The sequence below is a fragment of the Phodopus roborovskii genome, unplaced genomic scaffold, assembly GCF_943737965.1.
Source record: "Phodopus roborovskii unplaced genomic scaffold, PHOROB, whole genome shotgun sequence".
NCBI classification, from domain to species: Eukaryota; Metazoa; Chordata; class Mammalia; order Rodentia; family Cricetidae; genus Phodopus; species Phodopus roborovskii.
In genome coordinates, this window is record NW_026125918.1 from 486,430 (window position 1) to 511,397 (window position 24,968).

General features: G+C 38.6%; 1 protein-coding gene across 1 annotated transcript in view; it reads left to right on the forward strand.

The window, feature by feature from the left end:
- Positions 1–24,968, forward strand: part of LOC127217973 (plastin-3-like) — an 86,978-nt gene that overhangs the window by 41,264 nt on the left and 20,746 nt on the right. The window contains 2 exon segments of the mRNA XM_051178982.1: positions 4,554–4,634; positions 19,848–20,011. Coding sequence (XP_051034939.1) covers positions 4,554–4,634; positions 19,848–20,011 — 245 coding nt within the window.

Consider the following 24,968-nt stretch of genomic DNA (forward strand, 5'->3'; position numbering starts at 1 on the left):
GTTTTCCTCACCCTTTATTGCATTCTCCTTTAGGAGTTTTAAGTAATGTATTGTGCAGTCTTCTTGTAACTAATTAACATTTCTTTCCTAATTCCATTTGTATATAGTTTACTATTAAACTACAGAAATGAAGTCTACAGTGACTATCTCATGGGTTGCTTGGGTGGATGATCAGTTTGTTTTCTTCTGTGCTGAGAATGAAACTCGGGGCACTTGATAGACAGGCCTGCCAACACTGAGCTATAAGGATAGCATTATCCCATTTTTATCCTTTATGTACCCAGTCCAGCTTCATGGAATATATATATTTCCTAGTCCAAGCTGATGACCAACCAAGGAGTTCCTGAATGCACCACCCTTCCTCCTGACCCAGCCTTCATACAGCATGACACACGTTAGTGAATCCACCATACAGTAAGATACATTTCAAATGTGAGCACCTGAGGAAAAGAAATCAGGACTCTCCATTTTTCTCCTTCAAACAGCCTTCAAATTTTGAGTAATAGTTTCAGGTAAAGCATTCTCAGCAAGGATTTGTGTTCATGGTTTCTGTATAGTGAAATGAGCCAGTGGGGGTGGTTTCATAATTGCTGTATTGTTAGTCAAACGCTGTAATTAGGGATGACTTCATAGGCATAAGATTCTTCTATGGGTGACGCCCTGAATTCGTACCCAGTTGTACACCATATCCTTTTATGAAAAAACAAACAAACAAGGTTCTCTGTTTGCTTTTGTTTTATTCCCTGAGTTGAAAATCTGTTTTCCCGTGTGTCAGATATTTAGGGGGGAAAAGCTGGCTTTTTTTTTTTCTTTTACATTCTCAGCTGATTTAGCTGTACAGAAGAATTGGTCAGACAGAGCAAGGGGAAAAAACCAGAACCCAGGCAGAACAAAGGGCTTTGCAGACGAGAGACCCTGGGAGCTTTTATCCTTGACTAGTATTTCATTTGCCGAAATGAAACGGAGGGAAATGTAGTTCTCTTCTTTGAATATTAGTTCTTTCTCATGTCATGTAAACAAAGTTCAATTTTGTGGTAAGACAGACTTTATTACAAACAGCCTTTTCCCTGTAAATCACATATTATGAAATTGGAGTTAAATTTGAATCTTCATCTTACCTTTTTAACATTTCATTTGCTCAAGAGAAAATGCAAATGAGGGGGAATGTGATGATATAAATCAGGTGTGGATGATTTTTTGAAATATTTAAAGTAAAATTACTTTTGTTTTTAAAAATGTGTCACTTGCCTGCACTTCAAGTTCTGTATAGAAGCTGACCTTATGAAAGAGCCAGACTGAGTCATAGATAAAATGTGCCTGACAGGTTTTCTTTAGGCGCATCCTTCTTAAACTACTTTGACTAAAGGCTTGTAATCTTTATATATGAGGGAGGCTTGTTATACTCTGTAGTCAATAATTATAGAGGAGATGAGACAGCTCTTCATGTACCCCATTTAAAAGGCTCTTAGTAGACTGATGCCTAATATTTGTAGTATCTCACAATTACTTATGGAGTTATTTATTCCTGGTTTTCTTTCACTGAGAATTTGAAGGTGCTGTATGATGCTTTGTAGTTTATAATGTGCCTTCACGTACGCCATCTTTAATCTTTATGAAGATCCCAGAAACAGGTATTATTAGTGCTGTTTGTAAATGTGAAGCTGAGGCTCACAGAGATGAAATGAACTTACTCATGGACATACAGTTAGGAAGTAGCAGAACCAGAGTACTGATTGATGCCCTCTCATTGCATACTGAGTAAGAATACACTATGTTATTGGGTATAAAACAACCACTGGGCACGACCAGTGTTCAAGAACTGTCCAGAAGCAGCAATGACAGCAAATGTTCTATTTCTCATGTAAACAATCTGGGATACTTTTAGTTTCTTTGGGAGAACCTGTATGAAATAGTCAAAAATAAAGAAAAAATAAATAAAATAATTTCAATGAGCTTTAAGCATTTAATTTTATAGGAAGAATAAAAGAAGTGTCCCTGGCCTGCCTTAAAGTTTCCAGAGCCTTTAGGCTTCTTCAAAATGGATATCTATACCTTTCATTGCAGCCAGTAATTCTTTGTCATATTGTAATTATTTGGTTGCCTCCTGAGATTGTAAATTCCTAAAAAGCAAAAACTGGGTCTCTAACAGATATTGAAAATATGGTGTGGTGCTGATGCTGGAGCGATGGCTCAGCAGTCAAAAGCAGATAATATGCTTCCAGAAGACCATAGTTCTATTCCTAGCACCCATTTTGGGGAGGGTGGGTAAAACTGCATATAACTACAGCTCCATGAGAATGACACATTCTTTTAGCCTCAGCAGGCACTACACACATATGTGCTTATGTAAGGGCATGTGTACACACACACACTTAAAAAATAATAAAATGCTTTTAAAGCTACTGTGTGAGGATAAAACGGGGCCTGAAAAGCCTGTAGAGGAGGGATTTGAAAAGGGAGGAAGTAGACAGAAAGATGTACATTGCTGTTATCAGGAATAAGGATGGTGAGCATGGGTGGTTTATGTCTATGCTTAACTCTTTTAATGTCCTTTCTGGTTTTTCAAGGACAGAAATGGTATGGAGTATATGAATGAAAGTTGTATAGGGTTTTGTTGTTGCTTGAATTTTTTATTGACATGTTTGAAATTATTACTGATTCAAACTATCCAAACTGGAAGGGACCTTTGTAGATAGAGGTCAAGCCACATGTTTTAGATTTTCTTCCTCCCAAACTTTTTGTGCCATTGTTGTACACATATAATTCATGGAAATGGGAAATAATTTTTCATTAAGGCCATGATTGACTGGGCATGGTAGCATAAGCCTGTAATTATAGTATGGTACAGTGTGGAAATGGGAGAATTGCCAATAGTGTGAAGTCAGCTAGGTCTCCATAGGGAGTTCTAGCCCAGCCAGGGTAGCAGAATGAGACCCCAATTCAAAACAAACTAAAACGATTGCTTAAAACATATATAAATAAATTTATCATTTATCATATTTAGTATTTTGTGATTGGCACATATTTATTTTTGTGATACATAGAATAAATTTAAAATTATTACTAGAGCATTACAGCTTAATTTTTAAATATTTATTATTATTTTATATATATTTTATTTATTATTTTTTCTTATTTTACATACCGATCCCAGTTCCCTCTTCTTCCCTCCCATGACCCCTGACCCCCCTTCCCATCCCATTCCCCGCCCCACTTCACAGGGAGGGTGATGCCTTCCAGGAGGGGTCAACAAAATCTGTCAAGTCATTTGGAGTAGGGACTAGGCCCTCGCTCCTACCTCTAGGTTAATGGAGTATCCCTCCATGGGGAATATGCTCCCAAAGTCCTTTTGTGCATCAGGGATACATCCTGGTTCCATTGTCAGAGGTCCCTTAGACTGCCCAGGCCTTCTAGCTGACACCCATGTTCAGGGGATCTGAGTTGGACAAATGCTGGTTTCCCAGCTGTCAGTCTGGGGATCCATGAGCTCCCCCTTGTTCAGGTCAGCTGTCTCTATGGGTTTCTGTAGCCTTGTCTTGACCCCTTTTCTTATCACTCCTCCCTCTCTGCAACTGGATTCCAGGAGTTCAGCTCAGTGTTATTCTTAAACAAAATTGCTACTTTTTGTGTCAATGTTATTATTTAAGATATTTCTTTCATTTTTTGAAAGCATTTTGTTTTAAGATCAGAATTTAGTTACCTTTTCCCCTGCGTTTCCTTCCTCAACTATGCCACTCGTACAATCCCTCTCAAATTCATGACCACTTCTTTTTTCTCTTTATTATTGTGTATATTCAAATATATTTAAATTATAAATTTTGAAAATACTTTTAATTCTATCTACTACATAATATCAACAATTTAATATAGCATGTGTATATTAACATATACTTGTGTGGCTTATATATCAAAACCATGTATTTTGTTTTGTCTTTCCTTTAATAAGAGTGATTGACAGGTATCAGTATGCTGTTTAAAATTAGTGACATATTTTAGAAGAATTGTTAGCCAAATTATTTTGACCTTCATATGGGCACCATAAAACAAAAAAACAACACCAAAAAATAACCCAACCAGGATTCTCTTATATGTCACTTCCTTATTGTACCTTGGTCCTTTCTTATACTCTTTTAATGTAACTTAAGATTTTAACCTTAGAAGGACAAAGTTGCCAACTAGTGAGACCTCCTGAGTTCAACTCCTGGAATCTGCAGGATAAAGAGATAATCTATGCCAGTAGCTATCCTTGGACTTCTACATGAGCACTGACATATGTGCACCCCAACACACACACCACAATGGATAAATGTAATTTTTTAATTTAAAACTTCATCCTTAAAGGGATAAATTCAGACTTTTTTTTCCTATAGCTTTAGATAAATGAGGATTTGTCGCCTGTTTATTTTCTTTATTTTGGACAAAGCCACATGGTCATCTATTGAGATTGTTTTAGTAGTTTGCAAATCTACTTGGTGTATTTGCAATTTAACAAGAATGCTAATGTTATGTATTCACAAACTCTTTTGAAGTCTGAAATCTTTGCTTTCCTTTAGATCTTTACATGGATGAGATGGCGACCACTCAGATTTCCAAAGATGAACTTGATGAACTCAAAGAGGCTTTTGCAAAAGTTGGTGAGTCTACTTTATATTGTAACCACAGGAAAGGCACTTTTATTTGGTCTTTATGTTATATTTATAGAAATTGTCATGAATCAGCCTTAGCCTGAGCAATATGACAATGAGTACAAAATTTAGATGGATGAAATTATAGTGAGCTTGGTGGTGGTGCACACCTTTAATTCCATCACTCAGGAGGCAGAGGCAAGCAGATCTCTGTGAGTTCGAGGCCAGCCAGGTCTACAGCCTGGTAAGTTACAGGACAGTCTCCAAAGTTACACAGAGAAACATTGTCTCGAAGACCTCACTTCAAAAAAAAAAAAAAAAAAGCACAGTGAAAATTCTATTATTTTGGGTAGGCATTGCTCAGCAATTAATGTTGCTTACCTGAATTCCGTCCTGAGGACTCACATGGTGGAAGGAGAAAACTAATCCCTTCAATTTGTCCCCAATACTCCGAGAGAGACGGGGGAGAGGGTAGAGAAATGTTAGTATTTCTATATGAGTATTGTTTATATGATTTACAGGTCCCCTTCTTTCCCTCCCAACTCCTTCTATGCCCTCCATTATCCCTCTCAAATTAATGACTGTATCTTTCCTGTTATTGTTGTATATATACACATACACTTTTAATTTTTAAAATATTTCAAATTTATCTAATATTTAATATGGTCAAACATTTTTTGCTAAGAGCCCTAGTCACTAAATCAGGACTGCTGTGTCAGTTGAAATTTTGATGACATATATAGTATTGTAAAATATTTTGAATACATGTATACTCACAGGAGGTAGCAGGCGTGTAAGCATTGGTTTTCACAGTGGGTCATGACCCCTTTGGCAACCATCTATCGCCAAAAATAATTACATCATGATTCATAACTAGCAAAATTTCAGTTATGAAGTAGCAATGAAAATAATGTTAGAGTTGGGATTCTCTACAAACTGAGGAACTATATTAAAGGGCCACAGCACTAGGAAGGTTGAGAAGCACTGGCTGAAGGTACACCATGTCTTCTTAGCACTGCCTAAGCTAAAGGGAGAGTGAAGTTGAAGCATTTTATTATTTAAGTCAGTTTTACTCAAACTTATTCTAAAAATCCCATTATTATAAAAGGAAAAAGGATACCTATCTCTGTTCCCTATTGATTGATTCTCTCTCTCTCTCTCTCTCTCTCGACAAAATTTCTTGTAGCCCAGGTTGGTCTCCAGATTCAAACTCTGAATCTCCTTCCTCTACCTCCCTAGAGATGGGTTTACAAACATTACCACTATATCAACCTTAATGTGGTGCTGGGGATTGAACTCAGGCCTTTGTATATGCTGGGTAAACTCTGCCAACTGAAATGCATGATTCATGACCCACATCGGCTATAAAAGCATTGCTATTAGTAGAAACAGCATCCCTTGGAGAGGGTAATAACATGTAGATAGAATGCCTATTCATATCCTAAGCCTAACTAGAAAAGGTTAGATTGTTCTGAATCTTTTTTGTTTGTTTGTTTGTTTGTTTTTATTTGTTTTTCGAGATAGGGTTCTCTGTATAACTTTAGAGCCTGTCCTGGAACACACTCTCTTGACCACACTAGCCTCAAACTCACAGAGATCTACCTGCCTCTCCCACCCGAGTGCTGGGAATAAAGGCATGACCACCGCCTGGCCCTTATATGTGCATATTTTACAAAACAATAAATTAACTTGCTATAGCGAAGACTCACTGGGAGAATGGAAATACATAGTCAGATATTCAATTGATGAAAATAGCAAATGAGTTCTTGGTCATAAGAGGTAAGGTTATTTTTCTCTTTTATCAATATTCTTTAAGGCTGTTCTTATTATAATTGTTTTAGAATGTATTTCCTTGACCATTGTCTTTTGCTCACATTCATCATGCAGTGTTAGCAGCAGCAGAGTTTGTTTATGAATAGAGCATTAGTGTAAGGCCCATGACTTATTAATGTTGCATTGCTTATTCACTACATCTAGCCTCCTAAAATAAATGCTTGTTGTTGAATGTAGGCCTTGACCTCATGTGTGGCTTCTTAGAAATATTTTTGCTCACTGTTTTTTTTTTTCATTAACATTAATTCAGATTAATTTACTTGGGGCCTGCTCTGTTAAGACATGATAATAGAGAGCTGACCAGTAATTGCCATTGTGGAAACAAGGTTAAATTTTCTTCAGTAAGTGAGGGATCCTTAGAGTAGTGATTCTCAACCTTCCTAATGCTACAAACCTTAAACACAGTTCCTCAGGTTGTGGCAAATCCCAACCAGAAACTTATTTTCATTGCTACAATTTTGCTACTGTTACGAATCTCAATGTAAATGTCTGTATTTTCCTATGGTCTCTAGCAGACCTTTATGAAAGGGTCATTTGACCCTCCACCCTCAGAGGGGTCTCGACCCACAGGTTAAGAAGGACTGAATTAGAGGTTTGACTGCAAAAAAAAAAAAAAAAAAAAAAAAAAAAAAAATCCAGAACACTTCCAATACCAAAAACCTAGCACTATGTAACTCTTTGCTTTGCATAAGCAGGAGGGACTGGGAGACACATATGTTCAGTCTACCCCAGCTTACTAACATACAAGCTGTCAACTAGAATTCAGAAGGCCAATATTTCTGCCTGTTCTGAATAGCACTCTCTTGTATCCCCTCTCTAAATACCTAATACAGTGTTGCGTATATGTTAGGGTCCCAATAAATATTTAATTACTTGAATCTCAGGGAACCAGCAGCAGGCTTTTGATGTACTGGGATTTTACAATTGTACATTTAAAGGATCTTTGTCATGAAAAATTTATCATGAAAGATTGTTTTGACCATTACACTGAGACACATAGGTGTGTGTATGTATGTGTGTGTGTGTCTGCTGGGGGGAAGTATGTGTGTGGTAAATGCTTGTACGGATTCTTGCCACTCAGAAACTCATTCAACAGTTAACAGCTAAATCTGGTTTTCCCTCAAATCTCTTTGTAGTTTTTAGGTGGTGTGAGTTACAGAGCCCTCGGGCAGCTGTCAAAGGTGTTGTGGAATTTAGTTTTTCATTTGAGAATCTCTTATTTATTACAAAAATAAAAGGCTCTAGAATTTATTTTCCTGGCAAGAAAAATTGTTTCCTACTTTGTGTGGCAGGGGAGAGTAGAGAGGACTACTTTGTCTCACTTCAATTGGGACAAAATATGGAAATCATTTTCCTCGTCTATTCACAATAATAGCTTTGATTATCTACTTAGAAATTCAGCAAAATCATAGTGTGCAGAGAAAATCTCTGTAATTACGAGTAATCACAGGTTTTGTGCAATCAATTAATAGTGCTTTGAAACTCTCTTTACTAGCGATACATTGAGAATTAGGATTTAAAGTTCCTTCACTTTCTTTTGCACCTGCTTACTGTTAAGCTCTAATCACATGTAATTATTTTAATTATCTCAACGATTGTCTCAGTATTTCCCTGTGGGTTGGTGGAAACCTTAGTGTCCCCTCCCCCTCCACACACACAAAAAGTTTCTGTTTTAATTAAAATGCTGCCATCCTGCATGATTCTTTTCCTAAGGATAATAAAGCTTGGCTTGTTGGTGCCTGTAATCTTTTCACTCTATAAACCTTGAACTAGGGTGTTTGAAGCAAGAAGGTCCCAACAGTACCAGCTTATCAAGGCTGAACAGGGAAACCCTTCATCTAAAATACATTTTCAAGCTTGTTGTGGTGGCACACTCCTCTAACACCACTACTTGGGAGGCAGAGGCAGGTACAGTCAGGCACATCTCTGTGTGAGTTCAATTCCAGCATGTCCAAGATAGAATTCTAGGTCATCCAGGACTACATAGTAAAACACTGTCTCAAAAAAAAATGAAATTGATAAATACATATTTTCACGTATTAACAAAGTGAATATTTACCAGACAGAATATGCCTTTTAGATTCTAAGACTTTAATTTTGTATTATTACTTGCCTCAAACAATGAATCTCAGGTAACTTATGTCCTGTCAGTTTGGCTTTGGTCCTGCAAACGCTATCTTTATAATAGGGCTTTTGAGGGCTGGAAAGGTAACTCACTGGTTATGACTACTTGCTGCTCTTGCAGAAGATGTGGGTTCAACTCCCAGCATCCATAAAGGGGGTTCACAACCTCCTATAACTCCAACTCCAGGGAATCAGACACCCTCCTCTGAACTTTGGGTAGCTGCAATGACATATGTGTATACTCCCCCCCCCCACACACACATATACATACATAAAAATAAAATAAATCTATTAAAATAATAATAAAACATGACTCTTCTTTTTCTTCCCCAAAGCATGCTATAGTGAACTTTATAAACATGAAAGCCGGGACTTTTGAAACACAAGAAAATACTTGGAATTCTTAAGTGGCCAGGAACAGTGTGGTGCATTCCTTTTGAAGTTGCCCACCAAATATAGCCAAGACATTTTGGTTGTGGTGATTTAGCTATACCAGATTTCTCTCAGACCAGGAAGTTGAATTGCTTCCAATTACTTGATATTGTCTAGTATATAGAAACTGCAGAGCCACAAAAGTCACTGTCAATTTAGTAAGTTTACTTTCAGTTTTAACTAAGACTACACCACTCTACATTTGTTTAATTATAAGTTAAAGCATAAAAATGCAAAAGCTGTGAGGCCAGTTTTGTCAATAGATGGTAGAGCTGTTTTTAGTGTATAGGAGACCCAGGGCATGCATGTGTGTGTGCATATACATATATACACATATTTCTAGAGCCACACCAAGAAAAATGAACGAGTGATCAAACAGATAAAAAGGAAAGCAGGCATGGTGGTACAAAGCTACGATCCCAAAGTTTGGAAGTTGAGACAAGAAGAGGAATTGAAGGCTAGCCTCAGCTAATTAACAAGGCCAACATCTTTTACCCGAGACTCTTGGATCACAAAACTAAATGAATGAATAAAAACTGCAGCTCCACTAAAATGAATTAACTAGCACTCTTTCATTATGGTGTCTGGCTCGTTATCTAGGAAATAGGGAAGTGGTTGTTTAGGGATGGTCTGAAGACCATGTGCTGACACTGTGGAAAGTTATACAAGTATATTCTGTGTGAGAGTGCAAGCTGTACGGCACACATGTGAGAACATGTCTATGAACGCATGCATGCATAAATATTTTCAGAGTGGGAAGAGTGACAACAGCGAAACGGTTAGAAACATACAAGAAAATTTAGGAACATTTCTGACTGTGCAGTCTTGGCCTTCTGGACCGGTCCCAGTCTTCAGACCCTTTGGAAATCTGCCATTGAATCCTGTGTGATGTGTTTTGCCTGCATGTATGTTTGAGCACTCATGTGTGCCTGGTACCCTCAGAGGTCAGAAAGAGGGTGTCAGACACCTTGGAACAGACGTTATGATTGCAAGCCAACCAGGTGGTTGCTGGGAATTGAACCATAGTTCTCTGCAAGAGCAGCAAGTACTCTTGGCCACTGAACCATCTCTCTAGCCAAAAACATTAAATCAATGTTTTTATGAAAATGAATTATTACACATTTGAATTCTTATTATAAGTTTTCTAAATAAAAGAATTTGTATTACATTGGTTAAGCTAAATTGAACATTTTAATCCCAGCTTTTCAAAAAAAAGTGTTTGTCTGCACTTGATTTTCTTTAAATTGTGATGAGCACTAGCCACAATGGCTCATTGCAGAAGCCACATATGTACTGCATATGAGGGCACACAATTGCAACCTCTTTATAGGAAAAACACCAGATTTAGACAGACTAAAGAGAGTTAAAGCAATACACACACACACACACACACACACACACACACACACACACACACACACACACAAACACACCCTCAGGGTCAAAGGAAGTCCTCATCTTTCTTATTGTCAGATTTATAGGGCAAAGTAGCACCCCAAAAGATGCTTTTGAAATGATGGATTATAGCGCATACCACCTAAGCAAAGGCAGTGTAAAACAGCAGCTAAAATCAAAACCACTTGAATTCTGGCTCAGCTTTCTCCAGACAAGGACTTAAAATAGCTTAAATAACAGGATGCAAGGGGAGGGAAAACATTGCCTTTTAAGGTTATGCATTCTTGGTGTGATTCAAACTTCTGCAGGAACATGGCTGAATAATAAGTTTATTTACTTTGAGGTTACTTGGGGGAGGGTGTTGAAGGAAGTAGCTGGCATTTAAACTAATACTTGGTAAAAGAGAATAATACGATTTCCTTTCAAACAAAATGCAGATGTGACTCTGCGAGTGTCATCTGAGAAAGACAGAGAGAGACAGAGACGGAGAGTGAATTCCTTGTAACCAACAGTTGTTCTTTCTGATGAATTCAGCATCCAGAATGAAAAATGACTCTGTCTAGTGCCATCTTGAGTGGCTCCTAGTGATTTTTTTTCAAGTGGAATGTTTTTTCCGTGTTTGTTTGTTTTTAAGTCCACTGGGTATATTAGTTAAATGTTATCTCTTTACCTTGTGAAAGCACTTGTTTGATGATAAGGTGGCATTTCTTTTGCCTCCCCCCCCCCGTAGCTTGTTAATTTACCCATACTGATTATATTTTCAGAATGAAAATGCCCATGGAAGCGTTGTGACTGTTGTGAGCAACGTAAGCTGTACATAAATCGTTTATGATTTTTAATCAGTCATTTGAAATGTGATGGCAGAAAAGATGAGTCTTCTGAGTGCCAAGGCTTTTCCACCTAATGCCAGTGTCTAGAAGCAGTGAATGAGCCAGAAATGGCTTCCAGAATGTTGGCAGCTTTAATAAGAAAAAAAGGGCTACCATCGTGCCTGGTGTTTGTGATTTAATTTCCAGTTAAAACTGCTTTTGATGTGGGTCTGTTTCTAAGATGCACACATTATTAAAATCTTATGTTTATATCAAAACCCAGAATGAGGAAAGTACACTGTCCAACATGGTTAGGGCTTTTGGTGAAGAGTGTTATTGACAAGATGGACCCTGGCTGTTTAGCTTGTGCTCCCTCATTTTCTGGCACTTGAGATGACTCTCACTGCTTAGGGATGTATTAGTGTTTGTGTTTCTGCTTTTTTTTTTTTAAACTGGAGATTGAAAATAAAATCAGCATAAAATGAGCTGAAAATAATTACACACTATGTTGTGTCTTTCAAGGACTTTACCAGCTGGGAGGTTTTGTAAAATTAATTGATAGCTGCTGCCATTTTCAGACTCTCTCTGCCTTCTTAATGACATTGAAATCATTCTCTTCCGATGTAGGACTTAGAAGTCCTAATAAAGAACCAATGAGATTTGCTACTAACACTTAATTGCCATCGTGTAAAATGGATTAGCATCTCCTGAGAAAATATAGGAAAGTAGCCAAGTAGAATTTATTAAAGAAAGGTAATATACACTCTAATCTCAGAAAAAGTAAAGGATAAATTTCCTAAGGAATTCCAAAGTCTTACAAGAATTTGAAAGCCATTGGTTCACGTGAGATGCAAGGGTCCTATCCTATTCTTTTCTTCTCTCTTTTGGGTCCAGGTTAGTGTCTGTGTGGCAGAGTAGCTTAAAGTGTTTTGTCATGTAGTTTTGGGAAAGTATCTTGCTGTGTTTCCCAGGCTGGCTTTGAACTCCTGACACCTCGTTGTCACCAGTCCAGTGAGTAGCTAGGACTACAGGCAGCCACAAGGACTCCCAGATACCTGATAATTCTTGACAAAGGCAAGGCAGGATTCTGTATTGGAAAAGATGCCCTAACCGTGGTAGCCATCTGTGCTCTCTGCACTTAGGTCCTGTTTGATGGTTGTGGTCACTTAGCAAACCAAATTACAGATCTTACTTTGCTGGGTGGGGACAGGATTAGAACAAAGGGAGAGAGTAAATGTTATTTGAAAGATATTTCTGTCCAGATTTGGTTTCCTGATGAACTGGCATTCCATCTTTTCGGTGCTATTTCTGGAGTTTTTTGATCATTGCTGCTTAGTTTTGTTTTTAAAACACTCATTTAGGATTAGAGCATTGTTCTCTGATTAATGTCTGAGAATTAGTTTCTATGGGCACAATTCTTCCCATTGCTTGTTATATGCAAGGCACTGTGGTATATGATATGCTTACAAAGATAAGGAGATTAATGTTAAACTTTGTCAAGAAATGTGAAACCTAATAAGGAGGGCTGTAGAAAAATGGCAAATGTTTCTTCCCACAACCCCCTCCCCCTTTTAAGTTTTCCTCTCCTTCACTAGAAGTATCTGTTATTACTACCCGACTTTGAAATGGGGTTTCCGAGTGTGGTTATTTTACGTTAGTTATATTTGAAGGTAGCTACTTCCTGGCATCTTTTTAATCACACCACTGAACTGTCTTCTAATTAATGCTAAAGAGATGTTATTGCAGATAGAGTCTATGCAAACAACAGTTCTCTGTTATCCAAATCTCCATTTCCACCTAATTTAAAAAAAAAAAAAGCCACAGACTTTCAGGGAACAGCTTCAGGGAACTAGGAATCCATGATGGTTTTTCAATATTTAGCTTTAAGCCGTCAGTCTTCTGCTTTTGTTATACCAAAAGAATGCTTGTGGAGTACCTGGCGTTGTATGCAAAGTCTAAACTATCAAAAATGAAAGGTTAAGGGGATTTAGCTCTGTGGTAGAGCACTTGCCTAGCTCATGCAAGGCCCTGGATTTTTCCCTCCGCTGGGAGGAGAGGAACAAAGTAACAAGAATGAAAGGTGAAATTGTGTTCAGGGTTCTGCTCTTTCACAAGAAAAGTTATTTTCTTTTCGAACACTGAAGTGGACAGAATTTGCTTAGTTCAAGGGAGCAAGTTATTTCCTTCTCTAAAAGTGTCAGGAAAAATGAGCTGGGGTGATTCCCAAGCATCCCACTACTGTGTAGCCTGTGCGCCCTGGCCTTCCTCTAAGTGCCTCTCTCCTTTCATCAATGCCTATACTTAAATCTGCTGGAAGTCTCTAGCCAGCAAGATGGCTCCGCAGGTAAAAGCATTTGCTGCTAAGCCTAATAACCAAGACCTCATTGATGAAGGACAGAACTGACTCTTGAAAATTATCCTCAGATCTCCATACATGTACGAGGGTGCACATAAGCCCACACATGCACACACACCCTGTAATTTAAAAATTAAAAAATGAGGGACAACGTTTGGGAAGTCAACTGACATTGACCTCTGACCTCCCCGTGCACATGGACCAGTACATAAATGTATACACATACAAAAATAAAAGATAATGACAATGACTATGTTTTTAAAAGTATGTTAAAATCTCTTCTTAAGAAATTCCAGCCAGACAGTGGTGGCACACGCCTTTAATGCCAGCACTCGGGAGGTAGAGACAGTTGGATCTCTGTGAGTTTGAGATCAGCCAGCCTGGTCTACACAGTTAGTTCCACAACAACCAGGGCTACACAGAGAATCCCTGTCTTAGAAAGAGAGAAAGAAAGAAAGAAAGAAAGAAAGAAAGAAAGAAAGAAAGAAAGAAAGAAAGAAGGAGGGAGGGAGAAAGTGGTAATGGCAAACACCTTTAATCCCAGCACCCTGGAGGCAGAGGCAGGCGGGTCTCTGTGAGTTTGAGGCCAACCTGGTCTACAGAGCGAGTTTCAGGGCAGCCAGGGCTGTTACACAGAGAAACCCTGTCTCAAAAAATCTAGAAAAGAAGAACAAAAAATTGCAACTTTGCTTCACAACATATAAAGAAGTGAGCGAGTGAGTAAATGGATAAACAGCTAGGTATGGTGGCATACAACGATAATCCCTGCACTCAGGAGGCAGAAGGCTCATGAATTCAGTGTCAGCTTGGGCTATGTCCTGAGACCTTGGCTGGGGGTATAGCTCAGTGACAGAGTGCTTTGCCTGGGATGTGCAAGGTGCTGGGCTCCATCCCCAGCACTGAAAAAATAATTCATGAAAAAATAAGAATAGGACCAGCATTTGACTATAAAATTGTATATGAAAGAGTTAAAAAACAAACAAACAAACAGAGACACTTATCAAAAAGTAAGACACACTCAAGAACATGGGTATGGTCTTCTCAAGGAAGAGTCACTAAGGTAACAATATTGTATTTAGGTTATGAGGAATAGTGTTAGTATAGAGTTAGCACCTAGATCTGTATTTAATAAGCATTATGTTTCTACTTCTGGCTTTCAAAAATGTGTTCTAAGGTGGCATTATGAGTGTCCTTGTATTCAGGACACTGAAATATGACTTGAACAAGAGCAATCTGAGAGATTTCATAAAACATAGGAAAACACTGAAACTTGGAGAGATTGTATGCAAATTAATGACCAAGTTCTGATTAAATCCTGTTATATTATATTATTCCCATAGTGTGTCCCTTCAACTATGCAATGTACTTTTCACCATGTCTGCTGTAGTCCATAGTCCGAAGCTCCATCTTTATTTTATCAAGGAAATGGGAGAACCAGATTGATACGTGCTCAGGAGCAGACACATCTGAATCCAGAATGTTCATATACAAGAGTTGCTCACTTTCTTCCACAATCCCCTGAAAACTGCTTTGTTCTCTTAAGCAACTTAGTTTGTTCCTGATTTCATTTCTAGATATAGGTAGTTCACATGGATAAACAGTTCAATGCTTGACTCTTAAATTAAACACAAAACACATGAAAATTGACCATAAAAACATTGCTTTACTTTGAAGGAGATATAAATGATTGCACGAATGTCGAGCAGCCTGTGATGAGTCCTTTAAAAATACAAATATTTTAGCTGGTAGATTTTTATTTTTGAGACAGGAATTTATAAAGCCCAGACTAGGATCAAACTCTCTATGTAGCCTAACATGACGTTGAATTTCTGATCATCTGGCCTTCACCTCCTCATTGCTGGGATTAAAGGCATGTATCACCATGCCCAGGTTTATAAAACTGCAAGGACTGGACCCAAGACGTCATGCACCTTAGGCAAATACTCTACAAATTAATCTACATCCCCAGCCCTTCAATAGATTTTTGAAAGTGTCTTGGGCCTCATTATGAATGCCTGTGATTGCAGCTCTTTAGAAAGCTGCATGCAGCAAGAATCACAAACTCAAACACTACCTGGACTACAGAGTAAGTTCAAAGCTGGCCTGGGTAACTTCATGAGATCATGTCTCAGAATAAAAGGTGGCTGGGGATACATTAATAACTCAATGATGGAAGTACTTATGTAGCAAACATTGAGTCCAAAAAATCCCTCCTCATTATAATATACACACACTAAAATTCATACAGTTTAGCAGCGGCCAGTGAAATGGCTCACCAGGTAAAGGCACTTTCTGCCAAGCCAACAACAACTTGAATTTGATTCCCAGAATCCACATGGTGCAAGGAGAGATACTACTTCCCTAAGGTATCCTGACCTCTGCCAAGATACAAATGCTCAGGTATACATAAACACAGAGAAATACCCTTTCAAATGTAAAAATCAGTAAAAAATAGTAATCAGCTTTTAAGAGCATTTGTCAGTAGAACTTGGGGTTGAGTTAGAGCTCATACTTGGTATGTATAAATCCCTGGTTCAGTTTTAACCAATGCAAAATCAATAAGGATATATATATATATATATATATATATATATATATATATATATATATATACTGTATTACAACTAAACACAGAATTTCATAAGCTTTTGCACAAAGTATACCACTTTTGCTGGTGGTAAAGCACTTGCTTAGGAAGTAGACCTGGTTTAACACCCTGTTACCAACAAAAAGACAAAAATACTCATCAACTTCCAATTGATTGGTGAAGTGGTCTTAGATAAGATAGTTAAATTTTTTGCTAGGTGTGGTAGTGGCATGTACCTATAATCCCGGCACTTGGGGAGGCCGAGAACAGAGCATCACTGTAAGTACAAGGCTAAATAAAACGATAATGGTGAAACCCTGTCTCAAACTCAAAGCTCCAAACAAGTGTGGACATAAAATAGTTAATATTTTAGTGGTGCCCAGAATTAACTGCTATGAATCACACTTCATTGACACTGTGGTAAAAATTCAAAATATGTACTGCAACCTAGAAGAATGCGCATAAGCCACTGACTGACCTTCTCTTTACCCTTTGCTCACTTTGCTAGAGGCAGCTAGATCTGCAGTGTTCCCAGAGAACACCGCATGCACATCTGCATTGCACACTGGTGGCTCTTTTCCCTGCCCTTACTCTAGATTTCTGCCTTTGCCTCACACAAATCTGTATTCAAATGGAAACTCCACACAAAGGCCTTCCTTAACCATTCTGTCTAAACAGCAGACTCCACAGTGTGATTATAATCCAGAGTTACTCAACTTCAGCGCTGTTTATATTTTGAGCTGCAGCATTGTGGTGTTGCCTAGTGGAGCAAGGGTGTCCTATGGGCTGTAGGAGATTTCATGGCATCCTTGGACTCTACCCACTGGATGCCAGGAGCATCATCTACCCATTCTGATGTGGCAATCAGGAATGTCTTCAATTTGAGTTGCAAGTTGAGATGCGAGATTATAATCCCAGCTCATACAAGGCTGAGTGATGCACAAGTCATGGCAAATTCTAGACTAGCCAGGGCGCCATTGTAAGGCCCTGTTTTACAAACAATGCAAAATAGTCCAGACATTTCTGAATTTCTCAGCTGCAGGTGGTAACGAGGGCAGGGATAACTGCTGGTCTAATCCTCTTCTCTGCTTTAAATTTTCCCTCCCTAAGTAATATTCACATCGTTACATTGAGTTATGTCTTATAGCCATACTTGCAGCTCTATATGTGTATTCTGGTTAGAATGTGGATTCAAAAGTGCAACACATTCTGTGCCATCTTTGGTTCCAAGAACAATACTTAGCAGACATTTTTTGTTATTCTTATAGTTTCTGAGATAGAGCTGTACCCCTGGCTGTCCTGAAACTCTGTAGACCAGGCTGGCTTTGAACTCACAGAGTTCTAGGATTAACACCACCCTCACCCTACCTTGGCAGAACCTTTAAGTAAATTCCCTAGCCATAAAACATTTCCATTAATAAAGGAGTAGAGTGATCATCTTGGGCCATTTTCTTATTTGCAGATTACTTCTTCCTTTAGATTTAAATTTATCACCTTCCTATCTCTGGTAAAAGTGAAAATTTATTCACACACATATGCATACATACATGTATACATAATGCCTGCTTTTTCAAAAGCCAGCTTATAGTCATTCGTTGGTGATTTTGCCCCAACTTTCATACTTTTGAATAATCATTATTCATTTGTGCATTTGTATGTTCTATTAAAACTATAATAGCACCAAAATAAAAATGATTTATAGAATCATTTTAAACATCTGCTTTATTCAGGACTTTCTTTATTCTTGTAAACTCTCTATTGTCTTAGATTAACATTTGTTTACATTAACTGAAAAAAAATGGCCCTGAAAGCAATTGCTTCATATTAGATGTGCTTTGAGATAGAACCAGTGCGATGCCTTAAAAACATCTTTTGCAAAAAGAAAAATAGAGCTGGAGAGATGGTTCATCAGCTAAGAACACTGATTGCTCTTCCAGACGGCCTGGGTTCAATTCCCAGCATCCACATAGCAGCTCACAACTGTCTGCAACTCCAAAATCTGACACCTTCACACAAACATGCAGGCAAAACACCAATGCACATAAAATAAAAATAAATAATTTTTAATAAAGAAAAATAAGGATAAAACTCTGTAGTGAGAGAGATATTCACTTTGTCCACACCTGTGGCACTGACCAAGCCCAGAGAAGCAGACCTTCTGGGGGAACTAGGTCTGGAGAAGGGGCCCCAGATCGCTCTCTTGCCTGCTGTATGGGGACAGAGAGCATCTGAATGCATCCTTGGGACCAGGAACCTTCTGGTGTTCATCTGTCTATGTTGTAAGTTATTTCTCCCTGAATAAACACCTATTCAGCCTATCTGTTTTCCCCAATCCTTATTAAAACCTCAATAAAACTCCCACATAGGTACAGTAGAAATTATGCTCTACCATGACAAAATTTTTCTGTTTTCTTTTGTGTTGTTTTTGGTTTTCGAGACAGAATTTCTCTGTATAGTTTGAAGCCTGTCCTGGAAGTCACTCTGTAGACCAGACTGGCCTCAAAATCACAGAGATCCATCTGCCTCTGACTCCCAAGTGCTGGAATTAAAGGCATGTGCCACCGCCAAGGCCACCACCACCGAGTGACTAAGTTTTGTTGGTACATAAAGTATTATTTTAAAGACTCTTCTTGGTTCTATTATTTAATAACTATTAACCAGAAACTCTACTTTCTTATAATCAGAGATGCTTTGTTTTTATTTAATTCTTCTAAATTTCATTTTACATTCCAACCACAGTTTTCCCTCCCACCCCTCCACCTGCCCCCTCCCTGTTGCTTCCCCCAAGCCCACCCCCAGTCCACTCCTCCTCAAGGGTAAGGACTCTCATGAGGAGTCAACAAAGTCTGACACAATAGGTTGGGACAGGGTCAGGCCCCTCTCCCATACATTAAGGATGAGCATGGCATCCCACCCTAAGGATTTGGCTCCAACAAGCTTGCTCATGGACCAGGTTTGTATCATGCTCCCACTGCCAGGGGCCCCTCTGATAGTTTAAGCTTCACAACTGTCTCCACATATGGAGGACATAGTTTGGTCCCCTGAAGTCTACCACCATTGGTCTAGAGTTCATGAGTTTCCATGAGCTTGGTTCACCTGTCTCTGTAGATTTGTCCATTATGATCTTGACCTCCCTTGCCCATATGTTTCCTCCTCCCTTTCTTCCTTCGACTGGATTCCTAGAGTTCGACCTGGTGCTTGGTTGTTATGCATCTTTGTGTCTGGTTCCATCAATTGCTGGATGAGTTAGGGTAGTGATCAATCTGATTACAGGGGTAGAACAGTTCAGGCACCCTTTCCATTATTGTTAGGGGTCTTAGCTGGGATCATTTTTGTGGATTCTTGGGAGTTACTCTAGCACCACGTGGCTCTCTCTGATAAGGTATCTCTTCCCTTGCTCTTCCACTGCACAGGGATTCTATTTTTTAAGTAAAGCTTTGTACACATTGTTTAAAATACAAGATACATGATATAAACAAAACATTGCCCTTTCAGTTAAAATATACATTTCCCTTCCAAACATCCTTACATTCCAAATGATAAAAAAAGATTGTAATTAAGCATGCATGTGGAGTGATAATATTCTTTTTTATATAACAGTCTTACATATTTATTTCTAATCATTTTTCCTGTTGTATCTTTTTGTTTTTTTCTTTGTTTGATTTTTTCCCTTCCTTTCCACAAAGATCTCAACAGCAATGGGTTCATTTGTGACTATGAACTTCATGAGCTTTTCAAGGAAGCTAATATGCCGCTGCCGGGATATAAAGTGAGAGAAATTATTCAAAAACTCATGCTGGATGGTGACAGAAACAAAGATGGGAAGATAAGTTTTAATGAATTTGTTTACGTAAGTATGGGGAAAGTCTGGGATTATTAGAAGTCATTGTTGATCCATTGTTTAGTGGGAATCTTAAAATATAAATACTATTGTATTGAATAGTTAAATATGTCATGTTAGTACTCCACTACCGAGTAATAGTGCTGTCATTCTGCTCACTAAATTTAATTATTACAGCCACGAGGATACATAACAAAATATCAAGAAACGGTACATTGACAGAGACAAAGCTATAGCACAACACTCACAGTGGGCAGAAACAGTCTCCTTTAGGGGCATCAATAAGGGGATCTTTCAAGGCGCTAAATGACATCTTTGGAAGCATTCTTTCTCTCCCCCATAGAGCATGGTGTGCTTCACGAGTTTAATGATATCATACTACTCAGTTTTAGAAGCTTTGTAAGCTGAACTTTCTGTTAGAAGATGTTTTCTAAGCCTTGTACTAGTAGTATTTAACTGAACCATTTTCTCCAGGGTGATCATTTTTGATAATTAAAAGCTAGAAACATGTTCTTTGAGTCTGTTGTAAGAGACATTTACAGTCTTTGTTTTCTGGTCTAATGTCATCAATTATTCCTCAAGGTTCTTGGCTGATTGTATAACTTCTCCCCTGTAAGCATTTTAGCTCCGTGCCTGCAGCATGGGTGACAGGCACGTGGTTCTTTATCAAGATCTAACTATTGTAGCTGCCTGCAATTAATATGGATTTTATTGACTTACAGATTTTCAGTCTAGATTTGTTAACAAATTATTGCAAGATGTCTTTTTTAAGAGCAGTTGCTTCTTCTCTCAGATAAGAATCACCTTAAGAGGGGGCTAGAGAGACGGCTCAGCAGAGAGCATTGGCTGTTATTCCAGAGGTCCCTAGTTCAATTCCCAGCAACCAAAAGGTGGCTCACAAACATCTGTAATGAGATAGGGTTCCCTCTTCTGGTGTGCAAACCTACATGCAGACAGAACAAGGTATACATAATAAACAAATAAATCTTTAAGAAAAAAAAAAAAAAAAAAAAACAAAAGAACACCCTTAAGGGGATGGATGAATGGCTCTACAGTTAAGATTACTGGCTGCTTTTCTAGAGGACCTGGGTTCAACTCCCAGCACCAACATTGCAGCTCACAACTGTAATCCCAGTTCCACAGCATCCAACACTCCCTTCTGGCTTCTTCAGGCACTGCACATAAGTGGAGCACAAACAAACATGTATTATAAACATAAAATTAATTTAAAAAGAACACCCTAAGGGCAGACATGGCAGTGCATACCTTTAATCACAGCAGAGGCAGGTAGATCTCTGTGAGTTCAAGACCAGCTTGGGCTACATAGCAAATTCAAGGCCATCCATGGCTGTAATTGTAAAATGAGACCCTGTCTCAAAAAAGAAACATAGGTGTTTATGTTCTTATTTTTATTTGGGTTAGGGCTTGTTTTGTGTTTGTCTTTGAGTCAGTCTAACTTTAAAGTAATGAACATCCTGCCTTTGCCTCCAATGAGCTGAGGGAGAAAGGCATGTACTACCATGTCTGGTCCACCCTAGTAATATTTATTCATTTACTTGGTTGTTTGGTTGTGATTTTTGTGGTGAGGGATCAAGACAGGGTTTCTCTATAGCTTTGGAGCCTGTCCTGGTACTTTCTTTGTAGACCAGGCTAGCCTCAAACTCACAGAGATCCACCTGCCTTTGCCTCCCAAGTGCTGGAACTAACGGTGTGCACCACCACCGCCCTGACATTTACTTGGCTTTTAAGACTACCTTTGGCTATGTAGCTCAGACTGGCATTCAATTTGTGATCCCTTGCCTCGGCATCCTAGTGCTGGGTTTATACCATAATGCCTGAACACTACTAATTAGTGTTCAATACTTGTCATCAAGAACAAACCCACCTGTCCTTCTCTGTATTTTATCTTGGCACCAAGATAGCTGCAATTAGAACATATGCTCTCACGAGATACCATGACTCACTATGGCAAGTGAATTTCAGACATGTTCCGTCTGATTAGAACTAAAAGTATACACCATACGGTCAGAAACAAATGGACCACTTAATCAACAGTCAGTGTGTGTGTGGGGGGGTCGCTACTGTTTGAAAACTACAGACTCATGTCCTGATTATCATAAGTTCTTGCCATTTTCCTTTTGAAAGACTGATTTCCTCCCATCATTTCTGTCTCCAGTTCTGGCCAAAGCCTTTTGCTTTGAATTCTGTGTTCAATAGTAAGTTACAAATGATTTATGATTTGAGCACTTGCATGTCTCCTTATGTAACTTGCATGGGTCGCTGTGAATTTAAAGCTGGCCAAAGCAGTAGTGAACTACCATCAGTAGCTTTTGATACAACTTACAGCTGAGAATCTTCGTATCTACTAGAAAGAAGCAGCCTGAGCTATTAGGATTTGTAATCCAACTGGTAATGTTGAGGGCAAAATTATAAATGTGTCTATACAGAAAATGATCTTGGGAAAACTTTCAATTTTGTATATTCTGAAGTTCTGTAATTTCCACACAACTTTTAGTGGTTTTTAAGAAATAAGGTGAAGTTGTCTTCGTGTGTTCTTTAATAGTCGAAGCATAATATTTTGGGCAACATTGGGGACTTTCTAGAATAAAATATTAAGGAGAACATTTTAGGTCAAAGTAATGTTTTGTTTGAAAGAGGATTGGTGTCTGTAGCCCCCGCTGTCCTGAAACTGATTATGTTGACCAAGCTAGCCTCGAGGTCACAGAGGTCTGCCTCCTTTGGCCTCAAATACTACATTTAAGAGTATGACCACTCTGCCCTTCTTTGACTTTGGACAAGCATTTATGGGTTCCTGAAAAAGACAATGAGTTGACCAGCATTATCCAAAGGGCAGTAGCCTTTTCCAGTTAGTCCCTGCTAAGCAAAACACATGAAGTGGTGCCTAGAGACATGGCTCAGTAACACTGGCTGCTCTTCTAGAGGTTCTAGACATGGCAACTCACAAACATCTGTGACTAGTTCCAGGGGATCTGATGCCCTCTTTGGATCTCCAAGGACATCAAGGACATACGTGGTAAACAGACATACTTGCAGGCAAAACAGCCATACACATACAATAGAAACAGTTGAAAACTTGAGCTATGATGGTAAAGTAACCCACATAAAGAATCGGAATAGTGCTGTCATGACTGGTAGAAGAAAGGAGGGACATTGAAATGGCTGTCTTCTTTCATGTTCTTTGTCATTAATTTAACACCTTGCCAGTTGTCAAAGAAAACTGGATTATGACTTAACTACCTGAGATTCAGAGACTGCTATTCTTGTCAGCTCTTAGCTTAAGGAAAGAGAAATAAATGGATTCTCATATGCTAGATTTGAAGGTTTTATGTGAATTGGAGTTTAAAGGAGTATTCAGTATAAACTAGGTGCAAATAAAATCAGTTTTTATTTATTTTCAAGACTATATATAGTTCCAAAAAGGTGCTGAATAATGAATAAAAATTTCAAAGGCAGAGCTGTAATTAATTATTTGTTTTCATTTTAAGAATTGCAAACTCTAATTAGTGATTTTGTTTGGTTGGTTGATTTTTAAATTTTCAAGAAAGGGTTTCTCTATTAACAGCCCTGACTGTCCTAGAACTCACTCCATAGACCATGCTGACATTGAACTCAGAGATCTGCCTGCCTCTGCCTCCCTCCCCAGTGCTGGGATTAAAGGCGAGTGCCACCATGCTGTGCTATTGGATTTTTTATGTTGATATTTTTCCTATCTTGACTTTTCTTGTAGTATGAGTTAAATCCTGGGCCTTACACATGTTACGTAAATGCTATACCACTGAGCTAAGTACCCAGAACATAAGGTTTATATATTTGCAAACTAACATAATTGTTGCCTTCAGTTGTGAAAGGCTGACGGGGCAGTATATTTTTAAACAGAGATGATTGTGTTAACTTCTTGTTTTCACAATGAGAAACTTGCTTTTACACAATGGTAATAAGTCTTTAATCTCTTACTAATAAAATTACCCACAGAAATAATCATTTAAAACTAGCAAAGTACTTAGAATGGAATAAATGCTCCATAGCTATTAGTGGTTAAAATAATTCTTTCCATGTTTACTAGTTGATTCCTTTGAGCTAGGGTCTCACCAAGTTACCCAGCCCTGGCAAACATCGAGGGCTCAATAATTTTATTGTATTCAACCTTTCCGACAAATGTAGGACTCCAGGCTCCCTAATGCTATGATTTCCTCCTATGTAAAATCAGAGTACTAGTGTTTTTTAAGCCAGCAACAATTTCCAGAAGATGGAAAAATTCAAATCTGCTATATTGCAAACAAGCAATCAATACTTTCTACAATTCTTTCTGAAATCTTTCCTTCTTAATTCGCATGCCTCTTTAATGTTTTGGCTGCTAGGCCTACGCAGGGCTCACTTTGGGGTTAAAGGAACTTAAGTGATTGGTGAAGGTTTTGAAAGAAAGCTTCTGGCCAGACAGTGGTGGCGCACACCTTTAATCCCAGCACTTGGGAGGCAGAAGCAGGACGATCTCTGAGTTCCAGAGCCCTGTCTTGAAAAAAAAGAAAGAAAAAGGGAAAGGAAAGGGAAGGAAGGTAGAGATAGGGGGAGGGAGGGAAGGAAGGACAGAAAGAAACAAGAAAGAGAGAGGGAAGAAAGGAGAGACAGAAGGAGAAAGAAAAAGAAAGGAAGAGAGGGAGAAGAAGGAAGGAAGAAAAGAGAAGAAAAGAAAGCTAGGAAAGGAAGTAAGAGCCACAGGCGCCACCAAAGAAATGGAAAAGGATATACAGGGTGAGAATGGCCTTTCCCTTTGAGCACAGGACCCAAGGAACTTGTCTCCGCCTGCCTGATACAGCAAATCCTACCTCTTGGAGAGAACACTGGGATTGTAACACAGGGAGCTCATTAGGATTACAACTCCGGCTTGAAAATATTCGTTGAGAAGACTAGTACCATCTTGTGATAGCTCTGATTTCTGAGGGTCCTG